General features: G+C 37.1%; 2 protein-coding genes across 7 annotated transcripts in view; one reads left to right on the forward strand and one right to left on the reverse strand.

The window, feature by feature from the left end:
* Positions 1 to 27,424, reverse strand: part of BMPR1A (bone morphogenetic protein receptor type 1A) — a 146,524-nt gene that overhangs the window by 23,499 nt on the left and 95,601 nt on the right. For 5 of the 6 annotated variants that reach the window (XM_057734285.1, XM_057734281.1, XM_057734282.1 and 2 more), the window contains 3 exons: positions 6,710 to 6,928; positions 1,869 to 2,031; positions 20 to 122 (listed from right to left, as the gene is read on the reverse strand). In XM_057734285.1, coding sequence (XP_057590268.1) covers positions 20 to 122; positions 1,869 to 2,031; positions 6,710 to 6,776 — 333 coding nt within the window. In that variant the 5' untranslated portion in view covers positions 6,777 to 6,928. Of the gene's footprint in view, positions 1 to 19; positions 123 to 1,868; positions 2,032 to 6,709; positions 6,929 to 12,617; positions 13,167 to 27,424 lie in introns of those variants that run through there. The other variant, XM_057734286.1, reaches the window with a different exon arrangement.
* On the forward strand, positions 25,131 to 25,394 carry LOC130853097 (ATP synthase subunit f, mitochondrial-like). The gene has a single exon (XM_057734288.1). It carries the CDS (start codon positions 25,131 to 25,133, stop codon positions 25,392 to 25,394), a length of 264 nt encoding a protein of 87 aa, XP_057590271.1.

Genomic DNA, 27,424 nt, shown 5'->3' on the forward strand with positions numbered 1-27,424 from the left:
GCCTCAAATCAGATCTTACCTTGCACTGAAAATCAGATCCTTCATACTTCATACACCCTGAAGCTAATGTAGTTTCTCCCTGGTCATCTTCTTCTATGATGGCAAAGCAATGCCCATTAGTTCTAAAAGAAAAAAAGCCAAAGAACCAAAACCCAACTTCACATCAGAAAGTATTAATTAAATCTCAGTTTGAATGTGACCAGTTACTAATGGCTTTTAGTTCTGAATTAGAATTACATTCATATGTGACTTTCTGCCAAAACCGTACGTGTTTTAAGGCAAATGAAAGTCGTCACATCTGACCTAAAACCTAAAAGTCTAAATAAAAATCCTATGTCAGGCAGAAAAGGATTTCTATTAAACAAGTCCCATCAAATAGAAAGACTATGTAACTTCTCTTTGCTAATCATAGTCATGTGATCATAGAAAGATGATTTATACAACTTTGTAAATAATCTTAATGTTTAAAAATATACTTAAAAATAAAGCTGTCTCTTTTCATCCATAAGATTTTCAGTATACCCATACTGTACACAGTAATAAATAAAACCAAACTTTTCTGTGAAACATAAAAATAGATTCAATGACAAAGAAAAGTATATTTGAGAAGACCAGACTAACTAAGATCCTGAGAGGCACTTTTTATTTAATGTGACAGGAAAAAAAGAACTTTTAAACAGCTGAATTTTCAAGAAATTTATATAAATGTATTTGTATTTAATAAAATGTTATCATTTTAGTATTAGTATGCCAGAATTTTCTCCTAATATATTCATTAGGCTTTAATGGGTAGGAAGAAATACCTAAAAGATTTTTTGTGTCCCTTTTTACTGTTCATTTCAGTAAGTGTATTACTTACAGTTATAAGAATCTTGCAGAATTATTCACGTTTTGAAATGAGAAAATGTTAAGTGTGGGGTGAAATTCTGTTAAAATTGATGATTCAGTTTTACTCTGGGTTACTAAGCCTCAAACAAATAGCCCACACAGATCAAGCACGAACTACAGACAAGAAGTCTGGCAAGAAGCCACTTGCTGACACAGTAGGGAACACTCCCCTAACAACAGATCACCCAATCTACTACAGTAAAGTCAGCCACCACCAGGACAAACAACGAACCTAAGACATGGTGAACCATCATATAATTTCAGTGTTTTATATGTATACTTTTTGACTTTATATCTGGTCATATTCAAAGAGCATAAAATTATTAGGAAAGTACAAACAAGCTATTGACTATTACACTTTTATAACAGGGAGACAAGTGACTGATGAGATTGAGTCATTCAGGGAATTTTTTGGCTAGTAAGCTAATTCTTCAATGTCCCCTGAGAATATGGAATAGAACTACATGATCATATATAAACAGTAAATAGTTAACATAAGATTAAGTAGAAAAATTAAAGTGGTTATATAAATCAGATTTGCATTGAGGAGTTCCCTTATAAGAAAATAACATAAAATTAACTAAATATCACAATATCATTCTTGTAGATCTGTAAAATATTTCAATCAATTTAGAATTACAAGGTTTTAGTGAATTTTCAAGGTAATTTTGGTAATCTCTAAGTTTTCTACAATGAATATCAATAACTATGATAAAAAAGATCACTAAATAAACCCAAAATGTTAGACAAATACCAGATTCCTTTTACCTCTTTTAATACAATGTTACTCTAAGAAAATAACCATCAATCACTTAATAGTAATAAATGTTCCTATATAAAGGACAAGAAGCTTCTGGCTCTTTGGAAAGACATCATATAAAGTTAAAGAAAAAAAAATTTAGACAAAAGTAAATTCTTTAAATAACACTAAGTGCAACCTTATTCTTATAACTTTAAGAAGAACTGCATAAAATACTTACATGCATGTGTTATTAATAGCATCATCTGGGCAGTGTCCTGAGCAATAGCACTTTAAAAAGGGCAAGGTATCCTCTGGTGCTAAGGTTACTCCATTTTCTGACTTTTTCTGGTCGGAGTCTGATTTCATCCCAGTACCATGGAGCATACTGTCTAGATTCTGCCCTGTATTCAAACATGAAATTGTAAATAAACCATTCTGAAAAGCTAATTCTTTTACTCCAATTTTCAGTGAGGAGAAATTTCTTAGCTTTCTTATTGCATTAATTGCAGCTAATGTGTGTTTTTCACTAAAAAATAAATTTCATTCATATGATTAACATTTATTAGCAACCTAAAATGCACTGAAAAACTATCCCAGGTACTGTGGGATATATGGAGATGACCATGTCACAATTTTTGCACTAGAGAAAGACAAATAAGAGTGGCACAAGGTAGCATATGGTGATGACTTGTAAGAAGGATACAAAATGGAAAACGATTTCAGGGAAGAGCAAGATTATTTCCAATCACTAAGAAACAGACAAATTATGGTTCTTTTTTCAGGCTCTTTGGTTCAAAACTTGTGACTAGCTTTAAAAAAGTAAAGTCCTTTATTTGTAACTCTATGTGGAAGTGAAGTTACTAAGCCTCTTGCTCTGGATTTAAGTAAGGGAATTGTGAGAGCATGGGGACTAATCATATTATCTGGTGCCTTTCATCTCAAGGTCATTGGTTCAAACCCAGACTATGCTGCCAGAAAATGAAGGTTACTGCAGGGCAGTAGTTAGTGTATGGAAACAGAACTGTGTTCTTGCATTAAGGTCTCATAGCCTCAAATGACACACACTGTCATATTTGGTACTGATTCTTTCAGGATGAAAGCAGAACAGTACTAAAACAATGTTTTAGTAATTCCTTTCTCTCTCTGAATGAGCTGAAATCAGCTAGGCTACTCCTTGTAGGGTTGATCTCCAGGTAATGAAATATAGAGCCAAACAGCTATAAAGTATTAAGAGAACTGTGTATGTATTTCATTATAAATGTTAAATAAGTGGTTCAAGGCATAATGTGAACTTCACTTAAATTTAGCTGTACTGGTGAGATGACCTATTGAAAAAAGAAAAAGTAACACATACACACACACTGATAACCCAAAAAGAATGTGCTGCTAAACAAATTTTAGTGATTCCATGCCTTAAATTTTAATAATCTTCATTTAATCCTCTAAATCGCTACAAAACACAGACTTCATTTATGTTAAGAACATCAACAGAAAAAAAAGGGGTGGGGAAAAGTTTCAGGAAGGGAAGAAATGAACTGGGCTAGAAATGAGGAACGTGGATTGTGGTCTACTATGTCCCTCCACTGTACATCTAGCTGGATGATCACTGACAAGCCATGTCACTTCAAGCCTCATTTACTCAATAAGACCATAGGACTAGAGCACATCTGAGGTCTCTTAACCAGCTTTAAAATCCTATTACAATAACAGAAGGAAGCATCAAGTTAACTATGGAGACCAAATGGCAAATAATATGCGCACGCTATTGGTTTTTCAAAAATCTAGTGATACACAGAAAAAGAAGTATAATGTGGCAGAAATAACACTGAAATTACAATAAGTCAAGGATTTGTCTTGAATATCTCCACTGATAAGTTACTCTCTGAACCTCTGGTCTCTTCTATAAAAAATGATGATAATAATTTCTGCCCATTTCAAGAGATTACATGTAGATCAATGAATGTATAATAAAGGACTTAAATATAAGTGTATAAATGAAGATATTATTAATAACAAAGATCATAATAAAAGATCACCAATACCTGGAAAATTCAAAGTTATATGATGGTTAATACACATAACTTCCTAGAACAGTTTGAATTTAGGAGATAAAAATATTTTAATTACAATAATTTGCATCTGGGATTTATATTATCTCAAATATTTAATTAACAAAACACTAATTAGAGGCTAACTATGTGCAGGCCAAGTTACTGGATGCTGGAAACTGATCTGGTCTTGAGAAACTTGGAAGGAGGCAAAGGTGTATGTGTGTGGAGGAGATAAGCACATAAACACAATTCAAAGAGTGATATAATACAAAGGTGCTATGTAAACAAAGGAAGGAGCCAATAACACAAACTCTTTGGTAAAAAGCAAAGAAACCTGAGCTACACCTGAAAGTTGTAAAATTTCACTAAGCAGAGGCATGGATACAAAGAAAAACAGCAACAGCCTCTTTGCACTTTCTCCCCAGGTGACAGCACTTATTCCCATGGTTTAAATAAATCTGTTGATGGTTCCTAGATTTATCCCTTCAGCCCTGACTTGCTTAAGCATCTCAAAACTAACTTGTCCAGAATGGAATGCTTGACTTTTCTCCTCAAACTTGGTCCTCCCCAGGTCTTTGGCTCAATCTCTAAGATATATCTCACTTTTTCTCATTTTGGTCTAATTCCACTGATTACCTGGGCCCATCATATCACGTCCCTTCCAAGATAGGAATCTTGACACTGATCTCCCTACTTCCATTTGTACCCTCTCCAATCCATTTCCCACATAGCAGTCAGAGTTATCTTATAAACCTAAATCTGATCCTGTCAACCCCTTGCTTAAAATCAATTAATGGCTTCATAGACACTAAGAATAAAATCCAACCTCCTTCACCATGCCTACTGAGGCCCTGCAGGATTTACACCCTGTGGACCTCTCCATCATGCCAGTTCCTAGAACATGCCAATCTCTTTCTACCCACAAATTCTGTCTTTACAAAGCATAAAATTATGAGTCCTGGGGTGGGCTGCAGCTATAGGTTATATATATAACACCATTTTAGCAATCCCTAGTAATCTCTAAGAAATAACTTTTTTTTTAAGTCTCACCTCACAGCATGTGGAACTTTCCCAACCAAAGATTGACCCCATGCCTCCTGCAGTGGAAGCAGGGAGTCTTAACCACTGGACCACTGGGGAAGTCCTAAATAGTATTTTTTCTACACCAGTTTTAGTTCTTTTCTTTAAGAGCAAATATTTTTATTATTTGAAGGCAACTATTAAACTAATCTTCCTTGAAAGGAAACGTAACAAATTTTGCTCTTATCTTTCAGAGAAATACAATGCTTACTAAGTTTTTTCACTTATGCCTGATAACTAATCACCAATTCATTTCATCTAATAAAAGTTTATTGGGACTTCCCTGGCAGTCCAGTGATTAAGACTCTGTGCTTCCACTGCAGGGGGTGTGGGTTCCATCCCTGGTTGGGGATCTCTGATCCACATGCTGTGCAGCATGGGCAAAAAAATAAAAAAAAAAAAGTTTATTATATAACAATAATATAGGGTGGGGAATGAGAATTTTGTATCATGTTGCCTCTGTGTGATCTATATAGATTAAAAAAATTTTAATACCAAACAGTGATTACCTGGGAGGAAGAGAGCAAATACAAATGTTACTATTAATGTAACTCATTTTCAAAACTAGGACAGCTTTGGTTGATACTGATCAACAAGGTATGTAACACAGACATTAAAATAAAGATGTTTTATTAAATAATGTGGTGGTTCACACAAAAAAGTAGCTTTTGCAAGAGTGCTCTTATATTCTGAGCATGGGTACTAAATAAGGGTAATAAACCTAAGACAAAATACAAAGAAGCTACAGATTTCATTATTATATTCACTCTTTAAAATGAAAGATTTATGCTGTTAATCATAATTCTTTTTAGATTTTACTTATCATCGTGAACAAAACGTTATGAAGAACCATCTATGAAGACATAAGAGAATGAAGATGTTCAGCAAGTTCTATATAAAATCATTTTGCCAAATAGCACTCCCTTCAGTTTAAAATATTGTCCTAATTAAACCCTACAGGGAAAAGCTCACATGCAAACATACAGCCCATCTGATCTTCAGAGTCATCACAATAACTTCCTGTCTGGGAGTTCTAAGCTGTGAGTGCACAGTGTAAAATTACAATATTGGTCACATAATAAATAAATAAAATAAAACTTTGAGTACTCTGGAGAAATTTTAATATTTGGCACATAGAAATTCCATTTATGTTTCTAAACTCTTTCGTTTCTAAACTCTTAACAACAATAAAATGTTTTCTGTTTTATTTTAAAATTTATTTATTTATTGGCTGTGTTGGGTCTTCATTGTTGCTGCACACGGGCTTTCTCTAGCTGCAGCGAGCAGGGGCTACTCTTAGTTGTGGAGCACTGGCGCTAGGTGGACTTCAGTAGTTGCGGCACATGGGCTCAACAGTTGTGGCTCACAGGCTCTAGAGCACTGGCTCAATAGTTGCGGTGCACAGCCTTAGCTGCTCTGCGGCATGTGGGATCTTCCTGGAGCAGGGATCGAACCTGTGTCCCCTGCATTGGCAGGCAGATTCTTAACTACTGCACCACCTAGCAAGTCCCAATAAAATGTTTTTTAAAAATTTTTAAAATACATTTATTCCTTATTGTACCTTAAAGGAGAGAGATGTACTAAGTTTTGAGTACCTATTATCCCGTGTCTTAGGCACTACATCAGCTACTTTATTTTATATTTTATCTCATTTAAATCTCCTAAGACCTGATGTTGTGTATCATATTGCCTATGTTACAGATAACAGAATAAGTTCAAAGAGGCTGAGATTTTATACAGACTTGAAATGTTTCTATCATAGTCAAGTTCAAAAATTATTTGGCATATGTTTGTTCTTTGCTTCTACACTTAAAACCTACTGGCATACTGGGCCTAACTGTTCAAAATGGGACATGAGTTGAAAGAGCAGTCCTAAGAATGAGGGGTTTTTATATATGGAAATAAATTACTAAAAAAGAGATGATTGCTTAAATCAACACTGATTTACCTTGAACGTGAGAAATGATGTACAGATAGGCTCCCAATAATTTGATGCAAATATATAGCTGAGTCATTGTTCAATTTTAACGTTTCCTGTACACTGTTGCCTTTAATAACTAGTCTTGTTATGTCACTAATTTAAAAGACTGTATTTCAATGAGATTTTCTTGTAAAAGGTCTCAATCACTTGACAATGACTCCAGCTTTCACTGCTTTCTCTTGACTCCTGAAAGATAAAAATATAAGAAGGAAATAAATATAACTGAATTCTGGAAAGCTTTCAAAATCTAAGAGAGGAAAACAAATACCCAAACACACCTTTAAACAATGAAATATATTTTTAAAGATTAAAGCTATCTTTCTTTTAAAAAAAGTGGGGGGGGGGGGGCCACTGTAATTCAAAAGCTTAAATAATTTAGTAATAGGTTGCCATCTCTCCTGACCTTAGATTAACCACATGTAAAACAAAATAAGAACACTAATAATCTCAATTAGTCTTTTCTGGCTGCTCTAAAATAATTACTACTATTAAGAAAATTTCTAAATATATTAAGAATAAATCAGGAAGAGTTGAATTTAAAACACTAAGCTATTCATCAGTAATCTTTCAATCCTAGTAGATATGATAAAAACACCTTGAATCTTTCTAATAAATAATTTACCCTATAGATAGAAGAGAAAGCCTACCTAGGAAAACATTTAAGTATGCAGCATGATTCATCATTAAAGCAAAAAACAATAGAAATGTATCTTAAATAAAATTATTTCCCTAACATACTACAAATCTGACTTCATTAGGATAAAACTGAGCTTTTAATATGGATGACATAAAACATAACCTCTCCAATGAAAGTTTGGCAATTATAAAACAGCTAAATAGGTAAAGAAAAAAAGGTTAGTTTGTATAAAGATGAATATGATTCTGTTCCTTTCCCCATCCTGTTGGTTTAGGCAACTGATTTTACTGACTTCAGCCTGAACTATTCCTGAATGAAAATGATTTATTTGTAACACAATTATCCTGGCATGATTTCTACCATAAATAACCCAAGCTTTCTATGTTAACTAAGAATTTTTCACTTTAATTAGCTCTCCAATGGCACTTAAAGTATTGAAGAAATAATGTTTACAGTGAGATGTCATTTATATTGTGCATTTTATATATGGCTTATTCTAATATCGCTGCAATTTCTCACTTTACTGTGAGATTAAATTGCTTTACAGCTACATAATGCTGAGAGTAAGATGTAAAGTCTAAAATTATTACAGAATAACATCTGTAATATGACTTAACAGTATTTCTTGATAAAACTCACTTTTTGAAATTATGGGATTGTGACTCTAGGGATACTTGTTCCAGGTTTCAAATTCAAAAGAAGTTTCCAGTATATTTCCAACAATGATCTCTCTCCTCATTTCTATTTGCCTATTAAACATCTCTACTAGGGTTACATTCTACCTGTCCAAATCAAACTCATTAATGTTCCTTCTCATTCCTCTAGACCTGTCTCCTCCTCCTCCATTTGCTATCACAGAGGAAGGCAGTGCCATCTCTCCAGTCACCCATGCCAAAAATCCTGGCATCATTTCTGCCTCTCTTCCTAGCTCTCACTCTCTCCCCATACCTTCACTCATTTATTCATTACTCACTTATTCACCAACAGGGTTTTCTGAGTATTTATTACACATCAATGCAAGGGGCTAGAAATAAAAATATGAGCATGACAGATTCTGCTTCAAGGACCTCATATTCTTGGGCAGGAAACTGACTGCTATGACTGGTTCCATCTTTCAGTGTCACTGCTTCTTCATCAGTTTATTTAAGCTAATATGTGGTCTTGTTTCATTAGAGGTACAACCAAGGCATCCTGCAGTGCAGCTGATGAGACCCTAAGCACCTGCCATACTCACAGTCCCTTTCAGAGGAAAGGGATCATGTGTGATTCCTTCTACACAAACATCTGTGACTCTACCACTCGCAGTACAAGTTTAAATCCTGGATTTGCCTTAAATAAGTAACTTCACCTCTCTGGATGAGTTTCCTCATCTGTAGAACTGGAATTATATTAACTCACAATTATTTTGAGAACTAAATGATGTAATAGCTAACATATACTTATCTCTATGTGGCAGAACCATTACAAATGCTTTGAATATATTATTCCTTATAATATAGGCACAATTTATTATTTTAATTTTATGGATGAGGAAACTACAGCAAGTGGCGTTTAAGGAATTTATCAAAGATCACACAGCTTGTAAGCTGCAGGGCCATAATTCTAATCAAGAAGATCTGATTCCAGAGTCCATGTGTTAACTGCGATCCTAAGCTGCCTTGCTGGATATTTTACATACACTACATAATGTAAACTATACATTATAAAGTATTTAGAAAAGCCTGGCACAGAGTGGGTGTTTAATAAAATTTCCTCCTCTCAGACATGTTTATAACATACTTGCCAACCTGGCACAGGAAGTAACAGGTGCTATTCATGACAATTGCCATCTGCAAGACATTTTTATAGAATAAAAACCCTGCAACAATTTGTATGGAGAAACAACTATCAGCCAAGAGAAGGCTAAAGGTAAAATGGCTTCAAGTGCCTCATCTGTAATCTAACAATGGAAGCCCCTAATCTTTAAAAGAACAATGTTAGGTTTTAGCTGACTACAAGCTCAATAAACATCAGTGCTTATGACAACTGCTACGACATGAAGGCAATCTAATCAAGCACTGATGGAACCACACTGCCATAATCAAAGAGGGTAACCCTTACTTTATCCCATCTGGTCGGGTCTCTTAAACACTTTAGAGAAGAATGACAAGAATGCAAAGGATAGAGACATTACTACACTTGAGATACAACTGAAAGGACCAGGGATCTTTGCTTACAGAGTATCAAAGGAATAAAGTGTGAATACACCTCTGTCAAGGATATGATAGGCATAATGGAAACAAGACCAGACCAAATAAATGATTCATCAGATTCCTTCCAACTCTGAAGTCCCATGTGTTTTTGCTATTGAATATTTATTTCCCAAATATTTATTAAGTGCCTATTATATACATGATTCTGTGTTAGGCGCCAAGAATATAGTGAGAGTGCAAAACAGACTGAGCGTTCAAGGAGTTCATAGTCAAACAAGACAATTAAGATATTCAGACATCGAACAAGACAATACAAATGATACGTAATCACCACCTGAGGTAAATGCAAAGAATGAGAAGTGCCAGGACCTGGAAGGACATGGGGAGTGACCTAACCTAATCCAGATAGAGAAGTCAAGGGAAGCAATGTTGAAAAGTGACATTTAAGGTGTAGTCTGAAGAATAAAAGAGTTATTTAGCTAGGTAAAGAAACAAGGCTGGGGAGTTGGGTTGTTCTAGGCATAAGGAGCAGCCTGAACAAAGATTTTGAGGCAGAGAAGAGCAAAAAAGAACAATGTTTCTGAAATGCTGAGGACAAGGGTTACTGTGTTGGAAGATGAGGCTGAATAGACAGAAAAGTCAAGCTTTTCTCACAGTTAAAAAAAAAAACCACCAATCTACCAGAAGATCATTATGGTGATCTAAAATATGCCCACAAATGCTCTGACACTGTTTTCAAAAGGTGAAGCCTAATTCCCTCCCTTGAATTTGCACTGGACTTAACAACTCACTTCTAATAAAATAAGATGGAAAAACAGTTTGTCTTCTGAGACTAGATCAAAAAAGGCACATCAGATTCCTTCTTGCTTGCTTTGAAATACTCACTCTGAGGGAAGCTAGCTGCCATGAAATATGGACACCCATGCAGCCTTACAGAAAGGCCCGTGTGGCAAAGAACTGAGGCCTCTTGCCATGAGAGTGAGCCACCTTGGCCATGGACCCATCAGTGTCAGGGAAGCTTTCCAGTAACTGTGGCTTCACAGACATCTTAATCACAATTTATGAGACTTTAAACTAGAACCATCCAACTAAGCTTCTGGTGGACTCCTGACGGTCAGAAAATGTATGAGATGATAAATGTTGGATGTTTTAAGCTGCTAAGTTTTTTGGTAATTTGTTGGGCAGCAGTAGATAACATTCACTGCTATAATACAGTCATTTTGAGAAATTTGTTGAAATAATATGAAATTTGTTGAAATATGCTGAAATAACAAAATGACTATAAGTTATATTTACACAGTCAACCAAAAGACAGAAGTCAGGAAGGCATAGTCAAGTCAGAGTATAACAATAAAAGTATGATAAATAGGAAATTCCCTGGCAATCCAGTGGTTAGGACTCCGTGCTTTCATTGCCGAGGGCCGGGGTTCAAACCCTAGTTGGGGATAATATAACTGACACCTTTCTTTCAAAGGAGTAATGAAAAGTATGTCCTTTGTTTTTAAATTATCTCAACAAGTAAGGCTCACTTTTTTGTGGGGGAAAAACTGCCCCTAGTTCCACACTATACAGTTACATTTGCCCTTTTAAACTATGGATTCCATAAAGATGACATCAGTTTCATGTTCTAGGTAAGTGCACTTTTCATACAATATCCTGCTAAATTTAAGAAAGTTCTTTTTTTTTTTTAATTGTTATCTGTGTTTTTCTCTTTAAGAAGTTTTACTGAGATACAACTGACATACAATAAACTGCATATATTTAAAGTGTACAATTTGATTTTTTTTCTTACTAGTAATGTATATATAGCAATCCAAGAAAGTGAATTCTGATGTCAAAATCAGCTCCAGTATTTATTTGCTATGTAATATCGAGGAAGTTACTCAAACTATCAAGGTCTCGGTTTCCTTAGCTACAAAATGGGGACAAAATTACTAACCTAAATGAGTTAGTGCCTTGCATCTCAGTACTAAACATTCAATAAATAACAGATGTCAGTCGTTATTAATAACAGAAATACTGATTACTTTCCCTTTATTTGTCCCAGCATATTAACTGTTTCTATAATCATGATATAGAAAAAATAGTAACCTTATTTTATAACCATTCCTGAAATTGAGTATTTTATAATTCTAACATCTGAAAATAGAAAATATTTTTAAATTCCTAGAATAAATCATTGGAGTTTTTATATTAAAATTAAACATATCTGATCATGCAATGATAAGAATATAAGGAAATGCAGACATTTGAAATGCTACATGATCAAAAATTTTAAATGACGTAGTATTTAAAAGCTATTATTAAATAGTCCAAATAGGCATCTAAATAGATTTACTTTTCTTTGCTATATACGCAGATTGGTGGCTTCTTTTTCAGGAAAATAAGACTACAACAACATTACTCAATAAAATATAAATTATTTTTAAATAAAACATTTTAAAGCTTTGCAAATAGCAAGAAAGCTAAACCAATAGTTCAATCAGGATAAAAACAAACAAACAGGAAAAGGCTGAAGTCAGCTGAAAAAACAGACTAAAGTCATTCTTTTCTCTTCCCGTTAAGGGAAGCCCCCCACCCTTAATTTTTACTTTCTAGTAGTGAAGTTTGGGAATTTTCAACAAGCTGGCTAACTGCCAACGCCATAAAGTAGTAAGGAGAAAACTCCCCCTTCCAGGGGTCCCTCCCCCTAGGCAGCTCCAGGCGCCTGGTCTGACAAGCTTTCTGAGAAGGACTCACTGCAGACTTTCTGGCTCCACAGCCATTGTTTGCACGGCTGCTTTGCTCCTGATCCAGAGCTTGGATTAGCATAAGAATATTGTCTTTTCCTTTAACAAGCAACTCATCCATCCCTTCCCGGTTTCCAACGTCCACCCCCATCAATCCCTAAACTGATACATACACATACAAATGGAGCAACACTACTCAGGTTATTTTTGTATCAGTGTAAAAAACAATCACCCAAATCTAAACATAAACCCTTAAGAAAATAACATACTTAAATAGTTATGTGAGTATATCTATGGTAATACACAGGAAATCTCACCAAAAGCCTGCCTTGGAGTTCATGCTGTGAGAACTTGTGATGGGCGAGACATTCATAATGAGGTCTTTTGTAAAGTTTGAAAAAGGAGCAAAGAGAACCAACCATCTAGCTAAACTCTGACCTGCAGTAGGGATGGGGAAGTTCCACTTTATAAAGACATTTCTAACTGTCTTGTCTTCATCCTCCCTAAGGTCACTAACTTCATCATCACCCCTGAAATACCTTCTGATTAGACCTTCCCTTTCCCAATGCTCAATTATTTATTCAAAGCAAATTTAACACATTTAACCTTTGTATTTCTGCTCAACTGCCCTCTCTTCATTCAAAACCTTTCACTTTCCTTCTGTGCCAAGAAATTGTTCTCCCCAACACAAGTAAAATTCTTCCAGGAACAGAGAGGCAAGACAAACTAGTACGCCATTATTATAGCTGATACACTTAGATGTTTTATATCCCTCACTAGGGGCCTCAATATTAGATGCACAATAAATGCTTCTTGGTTTATGAACTATTTGAAAAAACAAGAGATCATCTATTTTCAAAACACCATTCAACTCTGTACTACAAATTCACTAACCTAGTTTCTCCTAAGTTTTTTTTTTGTTTGTTTAATCACATTAAACAAAAAAACCTCACAAATAATTAGAACTAGATTATGCTATATACCCATCTTTGGTACATCAGTGCTCAGAAGGGATTATTAATGCCAGCAGTTAATTGAGGGGGTCTGGGTGTTATTCTTCTGTCTCTCCTCTGGAATAAGCACAAATGACAAAAAAACAGGTAAAGTGAATCAGTAGTTGCAGAAATGCCTGGGAGGGAACAGAATTTGGTCATTCCTACAGATATATTAATGAATAATGGTAAACAATACTGTCTTTGTTTCTGCATAATATTTTTATAGAGATAAAATCAGTATAATGTGGTTAGTGAATAGTTCAGTGTCTAGCAGGAGACACATCTAGGTCTTTAGTACCAATTAAATGAGAGAAACTCATATATAGTATTTAGTGGCAACTTTATGTTAGCACATCACCATCTTAATAATTTACAAGTTAGTTTTACATGCATTATACCATATGTATATGACCCTTACAGTAAGTAAAATTATTCCTACTTTAACAGAGAAAAGACAGGTTCAGAAAGCTAAAGTAACTTCTTGAATTCTATACAGCTAGTAACTGGAAGGAAAAACTAAAACCCAGGTTTTCTATTCCCAAGTGCCTTTACCCAGTAAGTACATGAGTAAGTATATCAAAAGGGAAATAGGACGTTATTTTTTATTGAGTCACATAAGATTTTATTTCATCTGCACAACTCTGAAAGGAAAAAGTGAGGCTCAGCAAAGTTAAGAAACTTGCTCAAGTTCACACAACCAGTAAGTGGCAAGTCTGCTGCTGAGAAAGCCCAAATTCCACTCACTATTGCATAGTCAGGAATGATGGGTAATGACCAAAAACCCCAGAAACTACTGTGCCCTTTATTACTCTACTGCTTTTCAGCAAAACAAAATAATAACCCCCCCCCCCCCCGGCCCCCAAACAAACAAACAAAACCTAACCACTCTGCTTGGTGATGCTGACCTGGGATACCACTTACAAGTCTTTTACCAGCTGGCTCCTTGATAGGTTCAGCCAAAAGAGGAACTAGAGAAGGCTGGAGGAGGGAAGAAGGGACTCTTATCTTCCTGACTTTGTTTGCTGTTCCTGTCAGAGTTACCTGAACAACACCCTTTACCATGGCCCCAGCAGTAGATTCAGTTCCCAGCTTCTTCCCACACTCCCAGAACCAGCCTCACGGCCCTTGTTCAGACCCAGTGGTGCCTACACCTTAGGGTGTGAGTGCCAGCGCCTCAAGAGCCCAGAGCAGGTCCTCGGGTGCTGGCAGTAGCTGGGTTCTGAGCTCCCTCCACAGATGACTGGGTCAGGGCTCCACAGGAGCACTCTTTCTCCAAGCTTCTAGGTTCTGAAACCTCAACCTCTTAGGGGTGGTATTTGCTTCCCACAATTAGCATTTCAGTGTAATCCCAGTGCTCCTTTAGCTTTTTCAATCCTCTAATACCTGTGTAGTCAAATCCCTACACCAAATTCTCTCTGTTAAAATAACCAGCAAACTGGACCCTGACTGATACAAATACTTTCAGAAAACAGATCTCAGAGGGTGACTGACTATATCCACACATACCACATACACGTTCTTAAATATATTCATTTCTCCAGAGGTCTAACATTTCCTAATTTAATATATATTTAATTTATTTACTTACTATATAAAGTGTGTTTTAATATATATTCAAAGAGTATTCTAAGACATTCTGACTTTAGGAATGAATTCTTCTAGACTCAGTACATTTCACTTTTCTCACCACAAATAATTTTAACCTATCGAAGTTAGAAATTTGTTCAAGAGTGGTTGGTCTTTCTAACTTATGTGACCCAAGTCAAAATGCCTGAAAGAGTACCAAAAGTTGGCTATCAAAACATTTCTCTTTCCCTTAGCAACACTACATTTAATAAAAAAACTTTTGGAATTAACTCAGTAAATCCCTGTGGCCAAAAAATTAATTCAAATGCTAAATCAATTTTTAAGGAGAATATATCTAACTTCTAGAACTAGGGGAAAAAGTCAAAGCAGAACTCAATAACAAAACACAAACTCATATTTCACTCAGGAAACCAAATCAAAGTATATCTGTATTTATGCTCTCAATATGAAATAACACCCTTTCAAAAAGAGTCACAAAGTTCTGCAAGTTTGTACCTCCCTAAGAAGATCTGGAAATACACAGGTGACTTTTTGGTTGGAACAATGACTAGGTTATGACAGGACACACAGTGACTAGGGACCAAAATGGAAAATGCAATGCAGTGTGCAAGGACGATCCCTCAAAACAAAGAACTGTCTGAACCAAATGCCAACAGGGCTCTCCTTGTTGAAAAACATCTATTCTTGACTAGAACGACCTATCAGATTCTCCATTTTATTTTACTTTATTTTTTGGCCATGCCACAAGGCTTGTGGGATCTTAGTTCCCTGACCAGGGATAGAACCCGGACCCGGCAGCAAAAGCACGGAGTCCTAACCACTGGACTGCCAGAGAATTTCCCAGATTCCATTATTATCTGAAGGCTCCTCTTAGGTTCCAGATGTTCAAAAAGCAAGGCCTAAAAAGTTTTAAGCCTCTTAGAAGAAAAATTATCTTAATCTGAATGCAACTTCACTTTTACTTCACTTTTTTTCCTTCTCATTTGATCACTTTACAAAAGGAATCATATTCTTGCTGTGTCAACCACAGTGCTTGTGCAATGCAAAGTAATTTAAAAATCAACCATTTTTCGCCACTTTTTTTTTTCTATATCTACAACTTTTAAAAATTCAGTGTAAGATGTAGAGAACAAACTTATGGACACCAAGGGTGGAAAGCAGGGGGAGAGGGGTGGTGGGATGAATTGGGAGATTGGGGTTGACATATATATACACTAATACATATAAAACATAACTAATTTAAAAATTAATTAATTAATAAAAAATAAAAATAAAAATTCAGTGTACACAGGTTTCCCTGAAGCTCCAGGAGTAGAGGCTCTGTCCTAGGCCAAACCAATCAGCATATTCTATCTCCTATGCCACAATGAAAAGTTCAGGGGTGAGTTGTACTAACATGGCCTAAGGACTGCAGCTGGGCCTACAGAGACAAAGTCACTCTTTCAGATTGAACATGAATAAGAAAACAGCAGCTGCAGCTATGTTGGGACCAGAAAGGGAATCAGAGGCAGAGTCAGGAGATTAAAAGAAGCCAGATCCCTGGAGCCATCAATGAGCTGCTCAAACAGCCCTGCCTGACATCTGAATTATTTAGGGACTTTTTGGTTAACAGCCAATAAATTCTCCCTATTTTTTAGGTCAGAGAGTCAGTTTTTCTGTTATAACCAAAGATTAAAGGAAAAGGTACACGAGTATTCTGGGATAGATCAGCATAAAATCAGTACCTTTGAGTAATGTCAAATATCTCAGAACAGATACTTGATCACATACACACACACACACACACACACACACACACACACACACACACATGACTGGTACAAGACAGAATTATTTTAAGATAGCTCAAAGAGTATAAAAATTTACTTAATTATGTAATCAACAGCTATATAATTTATCACTCCTGGTCTTTCTCCTCTTATCCCTTATATCTGCTAGACGCTCAGTCTTTCTCACCACAAGTAACAGCCTCTCTACTTCTAGTCTCCCAGGCCTAATACCTTAGAGTCATTCTTGGCAATTCCCTCTTTCCTTCTCATACTCCACAGCCCATGAGTCAGCAAATCCTGTTGGTTCTGCCTTCAAAATATATCCAGAATCTACGTACTTCTCACCACATCCACTGTTATCTCTCTGGTCCAAGCTACTAATACCTTTCGCCTGAATCACTGAAAAAACCTCCTAGAACTGGACTCTCTGCTTCTACCCTTATCCACCTACAATGTGTTCTCAACACCATACCCAAAGTGGTGATAAAAAGCATATTAGATCACATCACTCCCCTTTTCAAAACCCTCCAATGGTTCCCCAACTCACTCAGAGTAAAAGCTGACGTCTACACTGGCCAACAAGACTCCAATTCCTACACTTCAGCAGCATGGGCCTCCTGGTTCCTCAAACGTGTCAGGCATGGCCCTACTGCAGGACCTCTGCACTTGCAAGTTCCTCTGCCTATAGCATTCCTCCCCAAGACATCCATCTGGATGACTTGCTACCTGACCTCTTCCAAGTGCTTACACAATATCCCTCTCTTATTTAGTGTTCCCACTCATCCTATTTAAAACTGTAATCCCATCCGCATCCCTGGCATTCCCATCCTCCATCCCTGATATTTTTTTTCTCTTTAGCACTTGTCACCCTGTAATTTAATATGTAATTTACTATTTGTTTTGTTTATTGCCTACCACCTGCTCCAGAATGTATGCTGCATAAGGGCAGGTATATAAGTCTACTTTTTCACTCTATTTCTAGCACTTAGAACAGTGCTTGGCACATAGTTGGTACTAAACAAATTTTTGCTGAGGGAATGATTGCGTATAGCAGAAGGAATTAAAACGTTATGCCAATTCCTTTTACTTTCATATACAAACAAGACTTTCCCATAAGAGCTTTGCTGTGAATAAACTATTCCATTTCCTTATCTCAACATGACTTAAATGATAGAAAAACCACACCACTTCCTTTTGCTCACTTTGAGCCCTGACTTCTGTCAAGATCCAGTAAAAAAAAATTTTTTCCCACTGTTTTCACTGGATATACTCAAGTTTGAGATATAAATTAAAAGGTCTTAAGAAAGACATGTATAAGTAAACATTATTTCTCATGATCTAAAATATTGCTTAAGGCAAACAATGGTTTGTGTTGTATTCTGACAGTACCACATAGTTACAGCAAGTTAAATAATTCTGGAAATAACCACAGACAAAAAGAAAATACAGTCCTTTCTTTGGTACAAACAATGTGGTCTGACAAAGGGAACTTGAAAGCACTATCTAAACTCAAATGCAATCTTTCAGTAAGTAGACACAAGTAAAGGTTCAAAGGTAATATTTGTATGTAAACTGTAAGTCACCAAAGGCCCTGAATAAGACCAGAGGGTGTTAAAATCAGATTGCTAACAATTCTTCCCTGACAAGCAGGAACCACAAACTATAGGAAACTAAACCTTGCAAACCTATAGGTCTGAGAAACAACACTTAAGATCACAAATTCGGGCTTATTAATGTGAAACGCCTGGAAATCCATGAAGAGTTCCCCCTTTTGGATGAAGCATCTCCATTTTATTTTCTTTAGTCTGTCAAAACATCTCTTAGGTTAAAGTGTGCTGGTTTAGAGTGCTTTCATGAAGAAATTCTGTGGCAGACTTGACATTAACTTGTCCTTTTTTCCCTTTTAGTATCTTTCTTTCAGCTCCTAGTTTAAATACTTATCAACTTACATTTTTATTAAAGAAAGGATTGTAAGTAACACAGTCTTAGAGCCAGGAGACCTAGGATTGAGTTGCAAATTCTGCCTAATTGGCTAGCTGATCTTGGCCCACTCATTTCCCTCTCCAGGCCTTAGTTTCCTCATCTGCATATCCTATGAGTCTATGAACTACACTCACTGAATATAGTGCCTCAAAGACTTCACCTAAGAATTACCTAGGTGTTGAATAAAGCAGGGCAAATACCACTGAAGCTTCACACTTTCCCTGGTTCTGAGAGAATCATTACACTGATTGTGGTTCTTACCACTCATGTCTTTACATGTTTTTATACTATATGTGATATATATCCCAAGCAATACTGCTTTGCATACTGTTCAATTTGCTACAGATGTATAAAAATTGTATCATTCTATATGTATATTTTATAATTTGCTTATTTTTCACTCAACTATGAGTGATTTCCATCACAGATACATATAGTTCCTTTTAATTCATTTTCATTGCTATATAGTGGTCCATTTTATCAATATTTTACATTTTATAGCTGTATTTATCCATTCTCATGTTGATAGATATTTTAAGTTGTTCCTAGGTTTTGGTATTATAAACAATGCTGCAATAAATGAACTTGAATAGATGCTTTTGTTATTGTTATTTGGGTAAATAATTCTAAAGGATCGATTTCTAGAATTGGGATTCTAGGTTTAATGGTAGTTCTGGTAGATATATTAGTAACCCTCTCTGGGACTGTATCATTTTGTACTTCCAAATGTACAACACCGATATAAGGACAACTTTAAAATACTGCTGAAGGATACAGAATAAACTTTAACACATGGAAAAATATACCACATTATGTATAGAAAACCTCAAGATCATGTATATCAATTCTCACTAAGTTAATTATAAATTTAATGATATTCTTTATCACATCACAGTTCCCTTCTATTCTTAGTTTGCTAATAAGAGTTTTCATAATAAATGGGGTTGAATTTCATCAAGTACTTTTTCTCCATCCATTGATATAATCACAGTGGCTTCCTCCTTCAATGTGTTAATATATAAATTAATTAGTATAATCCATATAAGAGCTCTCTTTTTTTTTTAAAGATTTTTTTTCTGATATGAACCTTTTTTTTTTAAAGATTGATTGACTGATTGATTGATTGATTTTTCTTTTTGGCTGCACTGGGTCTTCGCTGCTGCACACGGGTTTTCTCTAGCTATGGTGAGCGGGGGCTACTCTCTTCACTGCGGCGTCAGGGTTTCTCATTGTGGTGCCTTCTCTTGTTGCGGAGCACGGGTTCTAGTGCACGGGCTTCAGTAGTTGCTGAGTGTGGGCTCAGTAGTTGTGGCGCAAGGGCTTAGTTGCTCTGTGGCATGTGGGATCTTCTCCGCCCAGGGATTAAACCCTTGTCCCCTGCATTGGCAGGTGGATTCTTAACTACTGCGCCACCAGGGAAGCCTCGATGTACACCATTTTTTTAAGTCTTTATTGAATTTGTTACAATATTGCTTCTGTTTTATGTTTTAGCTTTTTCGCCCTGAGGCATGTGGGATCTTAGCTCCCCAACCAGGGATTGAACCTGCACCCCCTGCATTGGAAGGGGGAGTCTTAACCGCTGGACTGCCAGGGAAGTCCCTAAGAGTTCTCTTAAAGAGTAAGCCATTTGTGGTAGTTTTAAAATATGTTCACAAATTCTTTCATATTCCTCTTCTCAAGAGGTGGACCCTAATTACTTTGAGAGTGGGCCAGACTGAATGACTCCCTCCTAACAAACAGAATAAAGTCAAAGTGACAAAGTATGACTTCTGAGACTAGGTCTTGAAAGGCAATGCAGCTTTCTCCTTGCTCTCTTTCTTGGATCATTTATCCTGGGGAAAGCCAGCTGCCACAGTGTTAGGATATTCAAGGAATCTGCGGAGAGGCTCATGCGGTGAGGAACAGAGGCCTCCTGTCAATTGCCCTGAGAATGTGCCATCTTGGAAGTGGATTATCCTCCAGTCAAGCTTTTAGATGAATGCAGCTTTTGCTGACATATAATATATATGTCACAAAATATCCGGAACCAAAACCACCCAGTAAATTGCTCCTGAATTCCTGTAAGTTCATTTAAGCTTTCATTATTTCAAGTCCCTACATTTTGGGATGAACTGTTATGCAGCAACAATAATTAATGCACTAACATACTTGGATTTCTAGGACAAATTCCTTTTTTTTATCATTAAATAGTAAATATTTTGTCTGGTCTCTGTGTCTGGTTCCTGGGTAACAGGAGTGTCTTTGTAAGTCACAAGCCTCATGGATCACACCTGAGTTTATGCTAATAAACGACTTAGGATAGGGGCTAGTCACCAAAATGATCAGTGATGTGATTAGAAGAGGGTTGGGGCTTTGAGCCAGCCCAACCTCCAGGGAGTATGAATAGGGCTGAAGACTGAGTTCAATCACATGGCCAATTATTCAATCATGCCTACATAATGAAACTCCAATAAGAACTGCACACCATGGCTCAGATAAGCTTCCTGGCTGGTGAACATATCGATATGCTGCCAGGAAAACACACCCTGATTCCAGGGGAAGAGGGCATGGAAGCTCCACATTTAGAACCCTCTCCGACCCCACCCTGTGTGTCTCTTTCATTTGGCTGTTCCCAATCTGTATACTTTATATTATAAAACTATCATCACAAGTATGCCACTTTCTTAAGTTTTATGAGTTATATAAATGAATTGTCAATATTGGGGGGGGGGGGTCCATGGGAATCCTCCTGGATTTGCAGCCAGTTAGAAGTGTGAGTAGCCTGGAGACCCCCAAACTTGTGACTGGCGTCTCAAGTGAGGGCAGTCTTGTTGAGGACTGTGCCCTTAAAGCTGTGGAGTCTGGGTAGGCAGTGTCACAGCTTTATTGCAGTACTGTAGACATGATCATCTTTAAATACACCACTGGATTTGTTTTGCTAACATCTTATTAGGTTTTATATCTATGTCCATAAGAAAGACTGACCTATAATTTTTTCCTCATGTCTGGTTTTAGTATCAAGGGTATACTACTCGCACAGAATAAGCTGAGGAACTTTCCTTATTTTGCTATTCTCTCAGTCTGTGTAAATTTGGACCTATCTACCATATGAATAGTTTTATAGAACTCAACTTTAAAATCATCTGATCCAAGGGCTTATTTGTGAATATATGGGAAGAGGCAGATCTTTCACTACAAATTAAAACTCTCTAATAATTACAGAAATATCTAGGTTTTCTATTTAGCCATAATCAATTTTATTAAGTCACACTTTTTAAAGTGCTGTTTTATTCAAATTATAAAATGGATAGGCATAAAGTTATTCAAGGTATCTCCTATTTTTAAAAAATCTCTTCTATATCTGAAGTTATGTCCTCCTTTCCATTCCCAAATAACTACTGGTGCTTTCTGGGTTTTTCTTGATTAGTCATTCATATGGTGTGTCTATTTTAACAGCCTTTTCAAGAAACCAACTTTTGGCTATATTAATTCTCTCCATCGTACATTAAAAAACAAAACAAAACTTTTCCCATCAACTTCAAACCCCAATTCTATCACTTGTTAGCTAGAAGCATAGATAAGTTTCTCTCTGTGCCTCAGTTTTCTCATCTGTAAAAGTGGGGATAATAACACTATCTACCTCACAGGGTTGCTGCAAAGATTAAATGAGATAATTCTTGTAAAGCACATGGAACAGTGCTTGGTAAATATAACAAGTGCTCTACAAGTGTTAGCTTTTGTCTTTTCATCTATTTTACTTCACTTGAATTTATTCTGTTGTTCTTTTCCTAATTTAATTTAGGTGCTTACATCTTAATATTTTTAATCTTTTAATACGATTATGTAAGGCTTCAACATGTCACACAAGTTTAATAAGTCCTAATTTTCTTTACTGTTTGGTTCTAGGTGTTTTCTGACTTGCATTATCATTTTATTTTTGACCTGAGGGATTTACAGAGGTAGGTTTTTAAGTTTCCAAATGTGTGTCTGTCTGTACATACTGTTTGTTATTCAGTTTCAACTTAAGTGCATTTGTTGACAAAAAGTATAGCAGATATCATCATTTGAACTGTATAAGAACTTGCTGTACAGTGCAGTAAATGATCACTTTTAATAAAATGCTAACTTCTAAACCAAACCTAACTTCTAAAACTAAATGACCTTGTCATGCTCCCTGCTTAAAAAAAATCTACAAATATTCTCATTTCATAGGACAGAGTTACCAAGACATAAGAAGAACTGTTATGATCAGGCCTGCGCCAGGCTTTCTAACACCATCTCCCCACTCACTCTTTATACCTTTACAGTGATCCAACTATACTGAAATCACTGAAGTCTCTATATTTACAGGCATCCCTTTTGGACTCCCATCCTTTGCTCACCCTTTTTGTTCTTCCCTTTGTTTCTCACGAAGTTAACTACAATTCACTCTTCAGACTTGATCTTTGCATCAGCAGGGTAAGCAATCCCTGACCCCTACACATCAGGCTGAGTGATCTGGCCCATCTTTGTACTTCTAGTGTACCCAGAACATGAACCATAGCTGCGCCTTAGCTCTTGACTAACACTCATTCATAAAGTATTTATTAATTACTTGGTATGTGCTTCACACTGATTATACAACAGTAAATGAAACAGACATGACCGCTCCTCGCATAATGCTTAGTCAGGCGATTTTTTTTTGACTTATCTTGTAGCCCTTGTAATCTCTATTTTGTAGCATGTTACTAAACAAAACAATAAATGTTCAATAAGTGAATGAAATGAATAAAAACAATATTAATATCTTAAGAGAAACATAATTGGGGAGTTAAATTAACTATAAAATCACATAATAAACTCTAATAGTTCTTTATAAGTATACTAACATCTACAAATGTATCTCCAAATCTTAAAATTATAGCCAGCTACTACTAACCCATCAATCCAAGTACTAGCTCAAGAACTTCGCTCCCCAAATCACCACCCCTCTGGTGATTTCTAGATGTTAGAGAAAAGAAATTAAGACCCCAGTCATGAAACGGGGAACCTTAGTATACTCAAAAGCCCTTTTCCCCAAAATATTTCTGGCTAATTTCATATTTTGAATTATCTTTGCTCTAAGTTTATTAGCTTTTTCTTTCTTATACTATGAAGTAAGAAATCCAACATGTTACACATACTTGACATGTATTAACTCATTTAATCCTCACACTAAATTTATGAGCCAAGTATTCTTATTATGCCTAATTTTATCAAAATAAATCCCCCAAATCAATAACCTGACTATAACATAAAGGTCAGTGAGGTGCAAATGGGGTGGAGGGGAGCGTGGTAAGGAGGGCAATGGGGTGTGGGTGGTGAAGAGGGCTTTAGGCTTTGGTGCATGTTGTTCAAAACTGTATATAAGAACTTATTCATGTCTCATTTATGTAATGTTTGAAAAATTAAAAAATTGTTCTGAAAAGAGACAATTAGACCTCCTCTAGCCCTTAACCCACAAAAAAATGGATAGGAGGGAGGAAGGGAAGGAGGAAAGGAAGAAAGGATGAAAAGATAAGAAGTAGATGAGCTCAGAAGTTAAACCAGAATTTCTATCTGAGACACCTAGATTGGGCCTTAGAAACTATTGAAAATGTAAGACAGTAGAACAGGAGAGAAGTATTAGGATGGAGGATAAAGACAGGAATTGAAATGTCACTGGAGAATATGAAAAGATGCTACTGGAAATCTTGTGGCATGTTCTTCTCACAGTATCATATGCAGCTGCAATAACACAAACCACCACCTAAATCTAAAAGCATCCAAACTGGAGAATGATCAAATAAGAAAGCAAGGAGAATATCCATCAAACTTAAACTAAGAAAAGAATAAAGGCATCTTAGTTATGAGGAGGCAGTCTGAATTGAAGGGAGTAAACTTTCTGTCTCCCTTTCAGGTGTAGCACAATAACCAAGGAGCCTGAGGGCAAGGCCTGTAGGATGTTTCTGAGACCATGAGTTCTAGGTTTCTCTAAAGAAGACAGTAGGTGTGGGAATACACTTTCAGCGGAGTCCAAGGAGAGGCCAATAGACAAGGTAAAGCTCATCTTCAAGCCTGGCACTGTAACTGCTTTACTGCAACGCAGGACCCTCAAAAGGCTGCTCCATCTAACAGATCTCAACAGACCTAGAAACAATTGTCATCGGCCACACTGCCAACAGGTCTTGCAGTTGGGAGTGCCTGGAAGCACTGACAACTCCTCCCAGAGCTTCAAGAAATGGGCAACAATTTGCTGGCCCCTTTGTTATCAGTCCACAGGACAGAAACAACTCTGCCTTTCATGCCTATTGATTTGCCACTGAATAATATGCCTACAACCAGAATTAAATGAGTGCTTAGGAAAACCAAAGCCCTGGAATGGGCATAAAAAAATACAGTTCATTTAAAAGGAATTCAGCAAATGAAGGGAAGGCTAAGCTGAAAATCAAAACAGGTGGCTTCTCGTTAAGTGGAACTATTAGAAAAGATTGGGTGAATGAACACCCAAGACACCAAGATGTTGTTAGTTGTACCACTGAAGAAGAAACTCATGGATGTCACAATAAAGGAGTTGCCAAACTGGATACTGATGCAAGATTTCACCCCCAAAGGCATCGTCAGAGCGTTTCAAAGAGGTTACTACCAGTATGACAATAAATACGTCAATATAAACAAAGGGAGTACCCTTGGTGTCTCTATGGTGCTGGCAGCTGACATGCTTTTCAACTACTGCATTTCTTACAAGGAACTCAAACATGAACAGCTATGCAAGAACTACTGATGAGGGCCTCATGTGAAGGGTGCACTCTGCATCCCTTACCATGACCACCTTTGCCCTGCACCTCTCTCTGAAGAACCTGATCTCTGCTGAATCCTTTTACATCCTAATTGAGAATTAATGCCCAATGAAAGATGACTGATACATTTTTAACATTTTTAAAATTAAAAAAAGAGACTGAATAACTCAGAAGGCTGCCCGTTTTGATTAGGACCTACAGGGGAAGAGGCTCTCAGCATATCAAGCTCTGGTGCAAGCTGCCCTGATGCTCACATGCAAAGGTATTAGAGACATCTGTGGTAAACAGATGCCACGTCAATTCTTTGGCAAGTTCCAACAGGAGAGTTGTGGCACAGACCTCTAGATTTTCTGAAGCAAGCACATAACTTCTACAACACTGTATGAAAAGTGTAGCTCCTGGCATGATACTGGGCCCTAGCAGAGTTCCCAACAATGAAACATTAAGGTTTAGTGACCAGAGCTACCCATCGTGATCCACCAAGTCACAAGGTTAGGCGCAGCAGCAATCCACTGCGTGAGGTAACAGGACCTAGGCAGGTCCAAAAGGTACTAGTAAACTACAAGAGGTAGCCCAGAACTTCATGTCACCTACCTCTATCATACTGATATCTTTACTTCTGCTCACACCAATGACTTTATGATAGGTTCCTGGTGACCAATGACAAAAAAGAAAAACCTGGGGCCTGGTTAACAGAAATAAAAAATGCATTACTACTGCTCTACAGCCCTATCTGGATGGCTCTGAGAGACAATGATGAGGCAGGAATTCTCTCAGTGGGTATGGTGAAGGGAGAAGTGACCAGAGAAGGAAATACACAGACTCCTTGGGAGTAGCAAATGGTATGGCTGACTGGTTAGGGGGATAGAAGGAGCAAAACTGGAATATAAGAGAAAGAATCTGAAGAAGAGGCATGTTGATGGTTCTATGGGAGTCAGCACAAAGTGCCAATCTTTTATGTCTTATGTAAATGCCCACCACAAAGCACCAAGAGGGAAGGAGCATTTAACTGCATCCGAACTACAGATGGAGTCACCCGTCAGTGGGCTTCAGCCAGCTTCTGCTCTTGGCCACCTCAGTGCTTAAGCATCAGGGCCATGAATGGAGAAGCCCTAGTGACAGAAAGGAAGGCTTTACCCAGGCCCAACAGCATGGTTTCCTTCTCATGCAGGTGACCTAATTACTGCTGCTGTGGAATGCCAACTGACACATGCAGGTGCAGAACTGACACTGACCCCAGATGTGGGTCTGCCTTCCAGTATACCCCATGGACAGCACCACTATCCCACAGATTACACAATCAATTACGGCCTCAGGACCAGTTGCAGCAGAAGGGACTACAGCATGCTCCTCTAACCCTCCTGTTTTAGAGACTGCTTTTAGCAATTACAACCAGCTACCACTCTGAAGGGTCTGTGACAGAGTAGACTTAACAGAACACAAGGTAATCTGAGTTAATAAAAGAGGTGGCAGACACCTGTGGTGCTCAGCCTACCTTTTCTCATTATAGCCACAGTGGACAGATCTATGCACTGTTCAAAAGCATCTGACATAAAGTGTGAGCCAAGGTATTGCTCTGTTTTGCTCCTCAGGGTTTCCTCCAAACCCAAAGATGACGGCTCAGCAGGATATAGGTGCAACCACACAAGTGCTAGAGTTAAAGGTCCAGGAGCCACCCTCAATTAACAAAAGATGAAAGTCAGTGGATAAATGTCCCAAGTTCCCGTCCTTTGGTAGGACAATGCTGAGGCGCATTCAGAGGATCCCGAGGGGAACTGAATCTCAGTTGCTCACAGTGATAGAACTAGCTCCTTAATACGCTTTATGTAACTTTCTTCTCTGTCTCACTTTTCCCCTTCTCTCATTTCTGCTTCTTTGGATCATCTCCCAAATAAACTACCCAAGCCACAAGCCCCTCTGTCAGGCTCCACTTTCAAAGAAACCCAAATTAAGACGTGGTGCAGTTAGAAGTCAAACTGAAGCAACTTGACTCCACTGCCTGTGCTTTTAAGAA

This window comes from Hippopotamus amphibius, chromosome 5 (assembly GCF_030028045.1).
Source record: "Hippopotamus amphibius kiboko isolate mHipAmp2 chromosome 5, mHipAmp2.hap2, whole genome shotgun sequence".
Classification (NCBI taxonomy): Eukaryota; Metazoa; Chordata; class Mammalia; order Artiodactyla; family Hippopotamidae; genus Hippopotamus; species Hippopotamus amphibius.

Excerpts from the sequence above, each read along its gene's own strand:
- LOC130853097 (XM_057734288.1), top strand. The coding sequence starts at position 25,131 with ATGTTGTTAGTTGTACCACTGAAGAAGAAACTCATGGATGTCACAATA.